Genomic DNA, 16761 nt, shown 5'->3' with positions numbered 1-16761 from the left:
GATGACTTTTGCTACGTTGATATTTCGTCAGCCGAGTGCCGACGGGGGAGTGTCGATGCTCGCATTCGCGACCGGGCAATTCCGTTAACGTCGCAGCAAGAGGGAGAAGGAGAGAAAAGAAGGTCCCCGTCTCTCGGCGCGCCTCCTTTCGAAAGCGCGGGAAGAAATCGGAGCGAACTGACGATGTCCGTTACGGGCACGCGAGTTGAGGCAGGTCGTGCGCGCGCAGGCCGACTCAGAAAATCAAATGGCCACGACGAATTTATGTGCATTTCAAGTTCGTCCCGCGACGGCCGCTCTCGCACCTGCTTCGACGGCGCGCGAGAAACGCGTCCGAGTATCCCGGGCAGCGCTCTTGACTCGTGAGAAACGGAGGAACGTTTATCACGAAAGCGACCGGGGCCTACGGCTATACGCGTCCGAGATACGAGCGGAATACGAGCGGGTCGTCGCCGAGCGGACGACGATGACGACCGATTACCATATTAATCGCGCCGGCGCGATTAGACGTAATCGCGCCGGCGCACTTATATTCAAACACATGTAAAATTATGTCGCGCAAATTGGTGGACCATCGTGGCCGTCACGGACGAAAGCGCGTGCAAGTAATCTCGCGATAAGCTGCGCCTCGTTATCGTCAGCGTAATATTACTTATTCGCTCGTTCCGCCATTCGACGATCCGCGAGCGAGCATAACAGAGAGAGAGAGAGAGAGAGAGGGGGGGGATTTATTTCACTCACCCGTATATGGCGTCCTTGTCGCGCTTGTGAACATCCGGGACCGCGGAGGCCGCGGCCGCAGCTGCCGCCGCGAGAACGTGCTGGGGCGGCTGAGGCGGGGGCGGTGGGTACTGGGGGTGAGCCGGACCCATTCCCCCGAGGTGTGGACTGTGATGAAGACCGGGTACACCGCGGGCACTACCGTGTGGGTCGTAGAGCCCTGCGCCACCACCGCCACCTCCGCCCTCGAGGTAACCCCCGTGCAGCCCGCCATCATCGTACTGCAATCATAAATATCATGTGCTTATTAACTTCATGCAAATGTGATATATACATTTATGTATTGGTTCGGCTAGTAAATTACTCTCGAGCGGCGCGAACACGACGAATATTTCTTTTTTCGGCTCTCTTTCAATGTTTCTTTTTCGCTGGCACACCCACGCGCAGAAGAAATCGTTTAATTAATCCGAGAAAGCGATTAACATAAGAAACGTAAGATCGGACATACTTTGTGGATTGTATTTTATACGGTATTTGAAGAAACGAAAGAAACGCGAAAGAATTATTCATGACTATCGGGTGTACGTTTTTTGGTCGTGCCCCCAAATAAATGTTTGTTGCTCGCTCGAAGTTAAAGAATGTCAAACTTCTCCGACACGCGTACGTATCTCAATGAAATATCTGAAATTTTTAAACGTATGCAACCAGGTTTATATATTTATATTAATGTCTCTTTTCTTGTAGTGATATGACACACACACACACACACACACACACACACACACACACACACAGAGTGTGTCTAAACATTACCAACCAACTTATAAGATACTCTATATTCAAAACTAAGTAAAAAAAAAAGTTTTAATAAACACACGTCCGCAAAAACTTGACTTTTGCAATATAGTCAGAGATGATAAAAATAAAAGAAAATATCTCGCGATAAGCGAACGCTAATGCAATACTTTTTGACATGTTTTTCAAAATAATGCCTATCAATTTTGATAATTTCTGATTATTAACCAAAGAATCATTCATGGTGTGATATTTGTCGCGAATGAAATTAGAAAAAAAAAAACATATTTCTTCATGCCTATATTTATTTATTTGTAAAACACGATTTAATATGTGAATAAAATTTATATGTATATATATATTTTTTTGAACCAAGATTACGGCAACTGTATTTCAGAAACTAAGCGTCCAAGAGGTTACATATTTACCAACACTTTCTTATTTATTTTTTCACGCAAAATCCATTTTGTGAGTTTACGATGGAATTCAGATATAATGCGTATATCTATGCGTATATCGACAATGTCGCGAGAATGCGCTCTCGACTGAATAAGTATTGCCCCGTGTGAGTTATCAGCGGCTAATATGAAACGCGCTTTCCCCAATTATAATCCAGCCGAGTCTACTGAATATCGCGATGCTCTGACTTCATTCTCATTTAAATATAGGCACCGCCGTTCTCGGCTTTAGCTCATAAATTTTTAATCGCGCGCGTTTATAACGACTGACGTAAAGACACAGAGACGAAGGCGCGCACGTGAAGACGCGGGGCGCTCGAAAGGTGACACCGCCGTGGCGAGAATGTCACGTCTTTTTTTAAGTAAACTCGCAACAATGCAAAAAGTTCCGCGGACTTCGTGGGACGAGCATCAGCTGGCGCATCTAAGGACACCGCGTTCTAAAACCGGATGCACGATATAGCGTCATCGCGGTCTGCGGTCTTCGTGCGCGCACGCTCGCGCGAGATGCAATTAGATTTCGAAAATGTGTACGCGTCATCGGCGCGCATCGGTGAGCTATGGCCGTCAATCACCAGACGTGCGCGATGCAAAGTAACGTTGTCGACAACTAATGTACCTGTAACCTGGACAAACCTGGACAAACCCGCAATAGCGGATAATCCTACTCGTTACATTTCTTCCCCTCGAGGCATTGTTTGCCAGCTTTTTCCAACATCGTCTTGTCGTTTTGACCAAAGCACGAGACAATTCATGGACCAGTCAACGTTCGACTAACAAAACACGAGTCTTCTCGTGCTCGATCAGCAACGCGCTAAGAAGAAACATTATATCGTACTACTTTTTTTTTTCCGCAAATTAATTTCATCAATTTTACCCGAGTTTATCCGAGAAAGTCGAAGCCTTCGCGCGTGATCTTACGGGTTTTTCTCGCTCGCGTCTATACCGCGCGACTTGCCGCCGATTCTCAATATACGACCGCCACCGCCGCCGTCGTCGCCGTCGGGAGGGGGAAAAGAAGTAAGATTTAATCGCCGCGGGAGAGACAATTAATTACGTACCGCCGGTACGACCGGTAATAAATAACCGCGTATTCAATTACGCCTAGCCCCGCCAACGGTCGAGACCTTCCAGAATACCGCAAAAAGGAGCGGGACGCCGACGGGGCCTGTGTGATTTCCAGCAATAAAGTTCTCGCGTCGATGCAAAACTGATGGATGACGGGCAGAAGTGCGCTAATTGCCGGACAAATTCGACGCAATCGCGAGCCCAGAGAGAGAGAGAGAGAAAGGGGGGCGGTTGTGGGAGAGTTAGTCCCACGAATGGAAAACCAGAGAGACTGAAACGATCGTTCGTTCGATCGATCGATCGAGGACGGAAGCAATGATTTTCCCCGAGCCCTCGGCCCGCGCGCCGCTTGTCACGGCGCGTTCACGCGCGCGAACGAAAGCAAGTCGATTATTAGCGCTAATTGCTTAATTCTGACGTCGAGCTCGCCAATTTTGTTACGAAAACAAGAAAGAAGCGGCAGTTATCAGCTGAGAGAGGGAGAGAGAGAGAGAGAGAGACAAAGTGGAAAGAGAAAGAGAAAAATGCGAGAGGAAGTAGATAATGCGCATTCGATATAATCAGGAACGAACGTGATTGCACTGGTTAAGAGGTGACGTTGCAAAAATATCGAGAGCGTCGCCTCGCTTCGCCCAATTCCGATCCATCTTGGCCGCGCAATTCCGTTCCGTGAGAGCAAACAAAGAGGAATCATGGTTGTGACATGACGGGGATCAACGCGAGGCGTATCTCCTCTCGCTTTCTCCCTCACATACGCGTCTCGAAAACGAACGGTTTACGAGTGCATCGTGCAAAAAAGAATACGAAAAGAAAAAAAGAAAGCAATATTAGTCCTCCCGAGTCAATTTCACACTTATAGCACGCACATACTTCGCATCACGAGGGCAAGGAACATCGTGCGCCCGAGAATTGTCAAGGTGCACTGAAATTCATTCGAGCGCGGAGGAGAAGTTGTGCCGACGCAATCCGAAAGAATGCAAGCGCAAAGTCGTTGCGACGACACGACGACGACGCGAAAATATCACAAGTGAGCGAATATATATTTATACACCGAAATCCGTGCGGATCGCGCACGCTTATAATCTCCGACTCGAACGCTGGCGCGTCCACATCGCGGCGCGGGAATCGTGAAAATTACGCGACGGCCCGGTCGAATCGGCCGCTATCGCGTCCGAATTAATCCGATACGCGCGTTAAAGTCGCTGGAACGACACTTGGGAACGAAAGAGCGCGTATACATGGCGTGTCGCTTGAAATTCGACCTTTCCATGCCGCGGCTACGTCCTCGTTTCCGTATCGCAAAAGTGCCGCGATAAAGCCTCGCCGAGGAACCGAAGCGAGTGCTGAATTAATACGCCCGATATCTTCATCGGCGTTCCGCGGATATTTACCGTGCATCCCCGAGGGCTCGATATGTCCCTCGCATTTCTTACACGGACGGCTTTCACGTGCGATAAAGCGCCGATTTCGGCTGTGTCGAGTTGAAAATCCTTTGGAGATCTTTTCTCTCTCTCTCTCTCTCTCTCTCTCTCTCTCTCTCTCTCTCTCCCTCTCTCTCTCCCCCTCTTCTCTTTCTTCTGACATGCGGTGTGTGTGTGTATAGTGCGCGTACATGTTTACGCGCATTGTAAACATTTTATAAAAAGAACCAAGCACTGTTTTCGCATTTCGCGACAACATAAAGATTAACAACGGAGCAACCAACGACACGTTTTATGTGTAAATCGTTTCCCGCTAAAACAATTTTCTGTTACAATAAATAGCGAATATAATAAATCAGCCGACTATCGCGAGTACTTCCATTTTCGAGATTCTTCCGTACGCCCAGTGTTTATTTGCGATGAACGGGCACAACATAAGCGCGATTCTTGCGCGAGAGACAAGAGAGAAAGAGAGAAAGAGGGAGCGCGCGCACGCGCGAACACGTCGCGTCTCTAGAATGTAAGTTTCTCGGCGTGGCGAGGACTGAAAAAGACCGCGGACAATAAATTCACCGTCACGACGGTATGAAGATATCACTCGACGACGGTGCGGAATATCTCGAAGGATAGGCAAGGCGGGCAGGGTGAGTGGTTGGTCCCGAGACGCGCGATCGCACGGGAGAGACTCGAGACGGAAGACGACGATCTGACCGACGACGGAGTTCGTCGTCGTCATCGTCGTGCCCGTCGTCGCCGTCTCCGCGTCAAATGTCGTCGAGCTGACGAGAGGACTTGCGACAAAGCCGGTTCGAAGGAACGCGCGTCCACGAGTGAGTGAGCGAGCGACTCAGCTACATACAATACGATCCTATCCGCTATTTGCGGACAGCCCGGCGCTAATTCGTGACCGAAACGGAGAAGAAGTTACACAGCGCGACGTCGCGACGATGTCGGACGTCACCGAGCCGTTCACGCGCGGCAACGGCCGATGCTTCGACCGCTCGGCGACGACGCTCAAAAAGATATTTGAGAAATCTCTCACGCGCACAGTCGCGGCTATTTTGCCCCTTGTCTCGTTAGGGAGATTCGACTCGCTCGAGATCTCGAGGCACTTTCTTCCCTCCCCTCTCCCCCCCCTGCCCGCTGCGCATCATCGCCACACGAATATGTCACAGTATCGCGCGCATCAACGACCTCCGCTCTCCGAGTAGCGAGTAGCGTCTTTATGAAAATTCATACGAACGCCGCTTAAGTGCCGAATTATGTTGCGCGCTCTGGGGACTCGAGCTTCAAAAATTGAATAATGCATCCCACAGGAGGGTTAAGAGACGGGAAAATCCGTCGACGTTGCTGTCGCGAGGGAAGCGCGGCGATTAATGCAAGACGCGCGCGCGCGAGAGAGAGAGAGAGAGAGAGAGAGAGAGAGAGAATTTCGACGTATGGAAATGACGTTTTTGCGCAAACTGCTCTCACTCTCGCAGACTCGCTTCGATTTCGCGTAGCAGCAACCGGCTCGACGACGGCGGCAGCAGCCGCCGAGAGAACCCAGGGAAATTTAGCAAAGCCTGACAAACGACCGCCATTTATAAGTAGATAGGTCAAGGCGAGCGTTTAAGCGTCTCGGTATAAATTACGAAAAAAAAAAAAAACGGAGGAACAAGAAGGAGAAGCAGGAGGAGGTGGAACAAGAGGCAGGCTGACAGGGAAGGAGAGAGGAGAGGGAAAGGACGTGGCACCGGTGTACTCTCGTCTCTCCTCTCTCTTTCTCTCTCCGTCAGCGATTATCTCCGATTGAAAATATAAATCTGCGAAACACATCGAAACCGCTCCCCTTCCTCCTCCTTCGTCGGCGGATCAACGCGAGGATTCAGAAAATTGCCGAGTGATGGAAGCGGGCCGCCGTCGGCGGATTTCGCGAACCGACGAGGTAAACACCGATAACCCGACGCAACATCGGCTCTCTTTCGTTCGCGCTCGCTCTCTCGCTCTCTCTCTCTCTCTCTCTCTCTTCTCCTCTCAACACCCCGGTCGCTGTCTCCGTTGCATCTGCCGGCGTCGAAATCAATTTCAAAATCGTATAACGTGCTTCGCGCGCGAAGAAATATCGGATGCGTCCCAGCCGGCCATTAATCTGACGCGAGAACCACGTAATGCGAAAAATTCCGCCGAAGAGCTTTCGACGAGGAAAATAAAATTCGCTCTCGACACTCTTTCCTCTCTTCTCTTTCTCTTTCTCTTTCGGCGCGTTGGCGTTGCCACCTCGCGCCGTCATTAAAATCGCTCGTTTCAAACGGTGCTATTTTCATTAGAGTCGCGTCGACTTTAATCAAGTGGAATTTATGCGATCTTTAACCCTTCGACGGCAGACGACGATACCCCTCCGAAAGCACCATCGACATTTCTCGCGAGAAAAAGACGGTTGCGGATAACCTATTGATGAAGAACCACGGCGAGCACGACGAATTCGGCAAGCATGTTTTGCGAGCACTCCACGTCAGCCATAATGTTTTATTTCGAAACAAACTTTTGCGTGTGGAAACTTTTATTTGACATTTAGTGTCGACGCAAAAATAAAACTCGATCGCCAAGGGTAGGAGGGGGAGAGAGAGAGAGAGAGAGAAAGGAGGGGAGGAGGAGGAGAGAGAGGCGAGGCGGGCTGTGGTAGGATGAGATGGGGAAGGGAGGGAAGGAGGGAGAGAGGGAGAGATTCGACTGGCATCAAATATAATCGACGAGATAGATTGATTATTATTTAACACGCGCCACAAATGACGATATAAAATTTATGATAAAACTACCGCGTTGGGAGAGAGAGAGAGAGAGAGATATGCGCGACTGCACCAATCATCGACATTGAACTACTTAAGGACGCTTTCGCTGTCAGTATCACGGTGCTATGACCGATATTTCCGAGAGGGAGGGAAAAAAACAGGGGTTGCGGATATTTGTTTTCTCGCGCATTTTCGACCCGCGCTTTCCCGTCGAGTCCGTTTTTCCTCACTTTCGGCGGATTCGATCGCCAAGTGCTTAACGTTTCTTTCTCACCATTACGCGCGCGCGCGCGCAATTGCGCGATATATAATTATCACACACATGTACACGCACAAGTCTAATAATTAGCGTTCATTTGAAACTGCATTATCCCAAGCGATTAATATAAAATCAGATAAAGCTCTGGTAAGACAGTTGGCGCTTCGCTATCTTCCATATCGCTCTCTGCTCTCTCATTATTAAAATAGAAAAATAGAAAATACAATTGCGTGATATAAATCGCACTAGTACACAACAGGACTCTGAATTAATCCGCAAATGTTCACGCCACTGTCCTAGAATGTCGCATTTAGAGAGACAAAACGTTCCTTGCTCGCGTGCACATGCGCGCACGCGATGATTGCGTCAAATATCGTCTCACGAAATTCGTATGCACTTCCTCTTCGCGTTTTCCAGCGCGTGCTAACGTTCGCTCCATACATCCCACGTATGTCGTCGCAATTCTGTCCCCAAGCGCAACGCGTACCGCCGAAAATCGAGCATTTCCTCTCCTCTCTCCCTCTAGCGAGCTACGGCAGATTTATTCGTCTATCGTATCGTCCAATTATCGTAGAATTCTGTAAAATCCGCGACAAAACGAGAGTGAGAGGACGCTTGAAACGTTTAGATGCGACCAACGGGATTTTCGATGAGGACCGCGTTCGTTCGACGAGTCGGAGCTTCGATAACGTTACTTGGCGGACTCGACGACAATCGCGCGTGTCAAATTGCGGCGCGTCGTATTTTTGGAGAACAGAATTAGGCAGAGTGTGTCAGATAACGCTCGCAACGCGGCGTTTGCTTCCAAATCGCGGGCACTGAGCCTAGGAGGAGGAGGAGGAGGAGGCTGCTCCTCCTGCATTCATCTCGTACATGAATATGCCTAACGACTTTCGTCCGGCAACGAAAAAAGGGAAAAGGAAAAAAAAGAAGCAGAGAATAACGACCGTGCGGCAACGCGATGGAACGACGAGAAATCGATACGACTTTAATCCGAGAGGCTAAAGGCCGATATCCGCGGCAATCGGGAGAGCGAAAGTGATTGATGGATACCCATAAATACATAATCACGACTCATTCGAGCGGTGCGGGCGCGCGAACGACGAAAAATCGGGTACACCTCGTCGCCGACGAGCGCCGCCATTCACGGTCGGAATTTTTAATCCGAAACGCGCTATCGCGTTACACGCGTTTCCGAGCCCGTTGCCGTCGCTGCCTCGTCCTTCTCCAACACTTACACCCTCTCCTCGTGGCTTCAAATATTCGTTGCTTGTGCAAAACATACCGCGCGTCTTCCTCTCGTTGCATTCTTAGTCGCGATGTTTCCCAGCTCTCTCTCTCTCTCTCTCTGTCGCCGCACAATCGACCGATCGACGCGACAACGAGATCCAGACGCGAGATTGCGATACAAACACGAAAACTCTGCAGACACGAACGAAAAGGTCGAAAAACGGGCGGAAAATAGAGAAAGAGAAACAGATTTTTACGCGCGCAGGGAGAAAACTTTCTTCTTCCTTTCTCGCTTCTTCCTCCGCGACTCGAGATGTTTCCACGCAAACGCGTGTGCGCGTGAAAAGTAACCTTCGCGTTCAAGGATTTTAGCGGAGGATTTTAGGAAGTGAAGGACGAGGTTGAGGAGTGAAGAAGAAGAGGAAGAAGAAGCGAGGCGCTGTGTGGAAACTCGGAGAGTTGCATACGCGCACGAATGGTCGCGCATCTCGCCACGTAACCTAACCTAACCTCTCTGTGTACCGATGGTTTCGGAACAGTCCATATATTGCAACGTCGAGAGTAAACAAAATTAAAAGCCGGTGAAACCGCATAATCCCCAAACGAATGCGATGCTCATCGCATCATCCACGGCCACTTGAATGCCCGATGCCCTGTGTCGTCATACGAGCAGACATACGGAGTCAAACGACGAGACTCAAAGTTTCCCGCCGGCTGACTCGTCTCCTTCCGACGATTCTCTCTCTCCCTCTCTCTCTCTCTCTCTCTCTCTCTCTCTGAGAACGACGCGCACAACAGAATCGCGCCTAACAGAACATTCATCATGTTCCGCGAATAATATCTCGCAATCCCGACGGAGGCCCGTTGAGACCGCGTAAAATTCACCTGTCAAAGATCGAGCTTCTTCACCGTGCACGTCGCTTTCTCCGTCGTCGACGAGATCGCGAGTCCCGGCGAATTCTCGACGGAACGCGGTGCACGCGAAAGAGTCTCGCGACTCACACGAGCAGACGGAGGCAGGCAGGCAAGTAGGCAAGCAGGCAAGCAGCGAACACGCACGCACGCACGCACGCACGTTTCGGTAATTTTGCGAGCGCAAACGGGCAAGATCGCCGCCGCCGCCGCCGCGCCGTCGATACGGAACCGTCGAACGGAACGGAAGAGATTGAGCGGTAAAACGCGCGCGCCCGGCCCTTTTGCACGATCAGCCGCGCGATTGAGATGCCGCCGTCGCACCGTTGCGTCGGGCACAAACATGTTATTTGCGCTGAAATCACCGATACTCATTATACGCGGCTTACTCGGAACTGTTTACGCGGCAAAATGCAATTAACACCTTAAAACCCGGGACGTCCGTGTTTATGCTTTGCAATAGAAAAACACGTAGCGCACACGCGCACACGGACACACACGATCGGTGCGAAAAATGCACTTCTCCTGTTTACAGTGTCGCCAACTGCGATCATTCAAACGATACCGAATTTTAATCGACGCTCACACGACTGATGTTGATAAAAATCGACAACACGAGCGAGATTGACACTTGATCGAGAAAGACCAGGGGGAGAGAGAGAGAGAGAGGGAGGGAGGGTGGGAGGGAGGGCAGACGGGCAGATCACAGAGGGAATCTAAAATATATTCCATTGCTTTCGTCACTTTGTTACGCGCAGCGCGCGCGAATCGCGATGACACACACGCGAAGCGCGTAAACACGCGAGCAGTTATCGGCGCGCGCGAGCGTTGCATTTCGCACGGAGTCGGTTATCGGAATCAATACGACCCGTTTAACGCCACGTGTCGAATGATCGCGGAGAAGTGTCAGGCGCGCGGTCGCGTTTAATCGTCAACTCTTTCGCTGAAAACGAATCCACCGAGAATATTCCGCGCGCTGTCAAGTACAAAAAAGAGAAGGAGCATGAGGAGGAGGAGGAAGAGAGAAAAAAAGTAGAGAGAGAGAGAGAGAGAGAGAGAGAGAAATACACATATGCGAAGCATTAACGCTGCCTCGCGCATTAATGTTAATTAATTAATTTATCGCGACTAGCGTTTAATGACGTCGCTGTTGAAAAGGTGCAACTGAGACGCGCGACGGGGAAGGAATACATTGAACGCGTCCGACGGCGAGAAACGCATCACGCGATCATGCGGAGTGACAATTAGCGGATCAACGAAAGTGATATGCAAGTGTAACACTTTAGTAACCGCGCGCGTGCGAGTGTGTGTCTATATAATAATAATGTACGTATAATAGTTTATAATAGATAATAAAACGCGCAGCCATATATGTACGACACGATAATTGTATAATTATATAACTTATTTGCGGTATCAATCCCAAGTGTATCAGTCGTTAATTATTCGCGAGCGCGTTTAGTAACACGATTAGCTAGCGATAGCGAATTTTAACGTTTCCAGATAGCGAGTCAGCGAGTCTGAAGAATTCAATTAACACTGGTTAGAGATACACAGCAACGATGTCAAATACAGCATCACGCAAAAAAAGTCATCGCACTAATTAAACCGAAAGCATGTCGCTCCTGTGTTTTTCCACAGATAAGAGTCGGTTCGATCGTAAATACGCCGCCAGCGCCGTAAATAGGGACACGGTGCGATCGCTTAAACTTATTTCGCGAAAATGACTGCTAAAGCGCACCGTCGCAGAGAGAGAGAGAGAGAGAGAGAGAGACGAGGCCGTCGCGTGAACGAAAAAACCGCAAGTGACACCACGAGGCCGGTTAACGAAATAACCCGAAAAGAAGTGACCTCGAGCTACGGATCGACACTCCGCGCACGTCGATTCGAAAACGATGACGACGATGACGACGACGACACGAGTACTCGTCAAAAAGATCGCCACTGTGTACGCGACAATCGGGACGCGGACGTAAAGCTTCGAGCGAGCGTCCATCGCTCAGCAGCGATCGTTGTGTTTCACGCACGATCCCGTCGTCGTTGGCATTTCACGCGGACTCTGTCACCCGTCGGCGGCATTTCACCAGAGATAACTGACGTCTCTCCCCGATATAGACTTCAATCGAAGAGCGAATATTTTTTTTCGAAGGGTCAAAGGAAAGTCCGAGGAGGAATTCGCGTCGTGACGTGACGAAAACTCTATGTCCATAGTCTTCCGCGCGCGTGTGTGTGTGTGTGTGTGTGTGTGTGTGTGTGGGCAATTCTCTAACACGGTGAAATTCAAAGTTTCCAGGGAAATTTCGCTGTCGAAGTGACGGCAATTTTGAGCACGAAGCTCGTGCGAAGCTGTGACGATATTGCAGAGTGAGAAAGAGAGGAAGCACTCTGCACGAAGCGGACGAAAATTGGTCAAATTCGCTGACGCTAACGCGTAATTCATTCGAATCTCTCTTTTCGACGTACGACGCTCATGCTCGTGCGTTCGGACAATGATCAGACGGGCAGAAAAGAAACTCTTTTAACGCTATTACGGTATCTTGCTTTCATGACGGATGCGACGCGAACGTGTCTGTCACCGTCGGCGCTTTTGAATTGCAAAGAGCGAGAGAGTTCGCGGCACTCGCGTTTAATTTAATTAACACGCAATCACGTATCGCCGGAATAATTTCGCGATTATTTACTACATTAACGTAATAGCGAGGAAACGGCGTTGACGCGTTAGAGAAGTTGCGTTACGTTACGTGGCTCGATGAATGGAAACGCATTTCGAAGTCGCGCGACGCCTTTTCATCATTGAGCACAACAACGGAACGTCGACGCGTTTGTTTCAATTAAGCGCTCGCAATGTCGCATACGCGTTTGTCATCGCGACACGACAATACGAAAGCAGCGCACACTCCCGTCCCTTGCGTGATTTGACGGAACACTTTCCGATCGCGACACGCAGTACCGAAAGACCACAGAAACAGGGAAAAAGAGAGACAGAGAGAGAGAGAGAGAGAGAGAGTTAACGTTCCCAAATAACGGAGACCGCGATAGAATAAAATATTCCGCGAGAGTACACGCACGCACGTCGCCGTACGCGCTCGAAATTCGTAAGGATTCTCCGGACCGTCTCTCTCTCTCTCTCTCTCTCTTTCTCCGAGATGACCTCGGCAACGAACATTCGTTAGACGATCTCTATTCGGATCCCATTGATCCCACGCGACTATTCAGCAGCAAAGTCAACGGCAGTGAATCGAGACCGTGAGGCGCGTCGCGACACACTCAATCGAGGCCAGAGGAAATTTACTCCTCAGTGTTGTGTTACGATTATCGGTCGTAATTACGCGCGCGGTCAAAGTCGCCCGCCGATTATGATGTATAATCGGCATGTACCGTAAATACGAATCCGTCTCCCCTTCTCTCATGTTCTCGTTCTCGTTCTCTTTCTCTCTCTCTTTCTCTCTCTCTCCCTCTCTCTTTCTCTCTCTCTCTCTCTCTCTCTCTCTCTCTCTCTCTCTCTCTCTCTCTCCCTCTCTCTCTCTCTCTCTCTCCCTCATCTTTCGCGCGGCTCGATCGAATTTCGCATGAAATAAAAAGTTTGCTCGCTCAGACGACGGGCCGGAGAAATGCAGCCCCTTTGTGCGAGAGCGTCGTCCTCTCTGTCTCCGGCGGCGCGATGTAAGCGGCGTTACAAAGCGCCGCGCGCGCGCGGCCTACATGTAAATTTCCTTTCGACACGGCGACGATATTCAATTCAAATTCACCAGCTGCAGACCTCGATCGCGCGTTCGCGCCTAAGATCGAGAGCCGGCTCTTTGGAGCCGCGCGACGCAGCTGAGAGAAGAGAAAGAGGAGAAGCACTATTTTACAAATTTACGCGAGGCGATGACTGCCGGGGTAGCGCCGCGTCAACGAAATATCGGAACCGTTTCTTTCTTTCTTTCTCTCTCTCTCTCTCTCTCTCTCTCTCCGCATGATGAAGAACCGAAGCACCCGACGGCCGAACGAATGAATTATAGGCGGAGCTTTCCACGACAACCGAGACACTTGACCACTTCATACAATGAAAACCTTTCACCTCTCTCCCGCCGACCTTCCCGAATATTTCTAATCTCATTAGAGCTTCGGCCGAATGTAAAATTTCGGCCGCCGCAAACATCTGATGCTTCATTTCGGAGACTCTCGAGTCCGAAAGAAACGCGACACTGTTGTTGTTGTTGTTGTTGTTGTTCGTCACTCGCGGGAACGATCGTGAATATACCTGGTTCATATCGCGGCACCTTCTTCATCAAACTCGCGCGCTATCATCGAAGGAATCTCAGACTCGCCTTTCCGCAGACTCGCCTTTCCGCCACTGAAACCGTCAACGACAACGCGCGAAATAATAGAGATTTCCTTTCCCGGTAAAAAAACTTTTCCCGATATGCTCTGGACACACCTTCGACACAGCTCCGCGCACGACGAGCCAAAGACCGAAACTGCGAGCACTAACCGATTCCACACGTAGCCTACGTTCGTTCATCCCCGTCGGTGGTTAACGACTGGTCGGTTTACGTCGCGAACGAATATTGAGAAACAGTGGCATGCGAGATGCGAAACATACCCTTGGCTGCGCCATGAACGCCCTGGCCGCGCCGGGGAACTCTGCGTGCTGAGCCACCGTAGCGGCTGTATTTTCCCACAGTGTAAGAAAGCAAGCCTCTCGACACTTCACCACACTTTGTCGACACTGCTGAACGCGTGTTAGAAGCGCCTAAAAACGCTTCGACGCGCTGCGTGACGCCAGGACTTTCACACAGAAATTCAACGTAGTTTTCTACGTAGAACAAGGAGCGAGATTGGAATCTGCATGCGTCGGTAGCCGTCGGCAGATCAAAAGATGAACGAAGTTTCGTATTGTTGTTACTGTTTTTTCTTTTCCTTCTTTTCCCTTGGAAATGAATGTCACAATGGCGCGGCTCTCACTTGGGTTTCCTCGATTTGTGTAGGGGTGTGTCTCTCTCTCTCTCTCTCTCTCTCTCTCTCTCTGCCTCTCTCCCTATTCCTTTCTACTTCCCAACTTCCAAGTTACTCTCCGCTTGGTATTTGCACACCGACGACGTCTCACTCTCTCTCTCTTTCTCTCTCTCTCTCTCTCCCCCTCTCTCTCTCTCTCTCTCTCTCCTCCCTCAGCTAAACAACCCACGCAGAACGTTACGGACAAACGTCGCGAACAAGCGTCAGCAGAGCACGGCGCGCTGTCGCGACAGCAGCAGAATCACGACGGCGGCGACGACGTCTGCGAGCGGACACGCGTGGTGCTTCCTCATTATCATCGTCGTAGGTCGCGGCAACACGTCCTCGTCTCGGACGTAAAAGGTACGCGCGCTGCTTAGCGCACTCACGAAGCAAAGTCTCGCTGGAGAGAGTAACCCCGCAGCACTCGTCAATGCCGCATATCTAGCGCGGGAAGCCACGTGTCGTCGTCGTCGTCGTCGTCGGCGGCGGCGTCGGCGTCGGCGTCGGCGGCGCACCTGTCTGTCCTTATGTCGCGGCGGAGCTGGGATTACGCCGGCTGGGAGGACGTCCGACGACGAGCTCCTCCGTCCCCCGCGAACGATTCTTCTCTCGACGACGGCAGGCAACACGGCGTCGTCGGGGATGCATTTAGCGCGCGTTCGCGCGCGAGCTGCGTTCGATCGCGAGGCCTGCGAGCCGGACGCGCCGCATCGAGACGGCGCGCGGTCTTCCCCTGGTCGGTGGCTTCCGGAGGAAAAGTCGAAGAAAGGTGGCCGTGTCGTGTTTTCTCGCCGTCCACTCTCCGTGTACTTCGCACATTCACATACGTCTCCTGTATTGCCGTTCTATCACTGCGCGTCGTAGCACATGAACAACCGATGATCACCGACGATGTCACTGACTGAGAACACGTTACATCCTCCAGTTAACGGCACCGTATTACAGCACGAGAATGTGGAAGCCACGATGACGCCCCGCCGACGATCGACGACGGGCGTCAATGGCGCGCGCGCGCGCGCGCGCACGCACGCACGCACGAGAGAGCACTGATGACGAGATATCACCACCGTCGCACAGTCAACCGATCTTGTGCTCGAGCCTCGGGCGGACGATACTCCGGCGAGGTTACGCGACGAACGAACGAACGAGCGAGCGCGCGCCAATTCGCGCGAAGACGCGCGCGCGACACACACAGCGGCGCGGCGACGTTGCCACCGCTGTTGCGACAATGCTGCGATATACGTATCTCCGAGGTTGCCGCGCCGGTTTTTCGAAGCGATATCACGCGCGTGAACCGGGGGGGTTATGTTGCGGGAACTACCGATTGCACGAGAGACTGAGAAGAGGGGGGCGGGGGGGAGCGCGCGCGAGCGAGTGAGTGAACGAGAGAGAGAGAGAGAGAGAGAGAGAGAGACAGAATGTGTGTGTGTGTGTGTGTGTGACAGAGAGAGAGAGAGAGAGAGAGAGAGGTAAATAGGATTCAAACGCGTATGTAAGCAGAAGGAACCAACAAACGACAACAAAGTGCGATGTAACACCACGCGACACGATTCGACACGTTTACTATTGACGACGGGATGTACTACGGGTGGTATCACCGTAACGAACGAACTAACGGACGCGAGTCGAGAGAGGAGACCGCAGCGAGAGCTGTCCGCGAGACGGCGGGCGACCCTCCTCCCTGACCGTGACTACTACTGCGTGTGGCACTCGTAACTCCGGCGGACAGAAAAGGTGGTAGAGAAGTTCGTTCGTAGTGTGTTACACGTAAGCGGGCGCGCAGCGGGTCGTAGGCAGCCACGGGGATATGCGTGTTTCAGGTTTCCCCCACGAAAAAGCAACCGGGTAGATCACACGGGTAAGAGAAGAGCGAGCGGAGCGCGAGCGAGCGTGGAGAGCAGCGCCTAGCACGGTTTTAGATCCTGCGCCGTCCGCAGTCGTTCGCCAACTGTCAATCAGCGCCGCGCTACGTCGCGGAGTGGGAGACTCGCCGGCACGCCTACCAACCGCGGCCAATGCGCCCCCTGGGCCCGCCCATCGCGACCTGGCGAAGCACGCGCGGGTTCAGCGCCACGACGGTGAGACCGCGAAACACAGGATCCTCCGCCATCGCTACACCACTACCAACAACGCGCGACGGCGGC

At 51.4% G+C, this 16761-nt stretch overlaps 1 protein-coding gene across 5 annotated transcripts in view; it reads right to left on the bottom strand.

The window, feature by feature from the left end:
- hth (Meis homeobox homothorax) overlaps window positions 1-16555 on the bottom strand; it is a 273655-nt gene extending 257100 nt beyond the window's left edge. For 4 of the 5 annotated variants that reach the window (XM_025298145.1, XM_025298131.1, XM_025298151.1 and 1 more), the window contains exons 1-2: window positions 14223-16555; window positions 742-1001 (exon numbers count right to left, since the gene is read on the bottom strand). In XM_025298145.1, the coding sequence (XP_025153930.1) occupies window positions 742-1001; window positions 14223-14237 (275 nt within the window). In that variant the 5' untranslated portion in view covers window positions 14238-16555. Of the gene's footprint in view, window positions 1-741; window positions 1002-13880; window positions 14121-14222 lie in introns of those variants that run through there. The other variant, XM_025298142.1, reaches the window with a different exon arrangement.
- Between the last annotated feature and the right edge of the window lie 206 nt (window positions 16556-16761).

Source organism: Harpegnathos saltator, unplaced genomic scaffold (assembly GCF_003227715.2).
Source record: "Harpegnathos saltator strain DR-91 unplaced genomic scaffold, Hsal_v8.6 scaffold100, whole genome shotgun sequence".
Classification (NCBI taxonomy): Eukaryota; Metazoa; Arthropoda; class Insecta; order Hymenoptera; family Formicidae; genus Harpegnathos; species Harpegnathos saltator.
The sequence above is the reverse complement of the archived record's forward strand: the minus strand, read 5'-3'. Positions and strand labels throughout refer to the sequence as shown.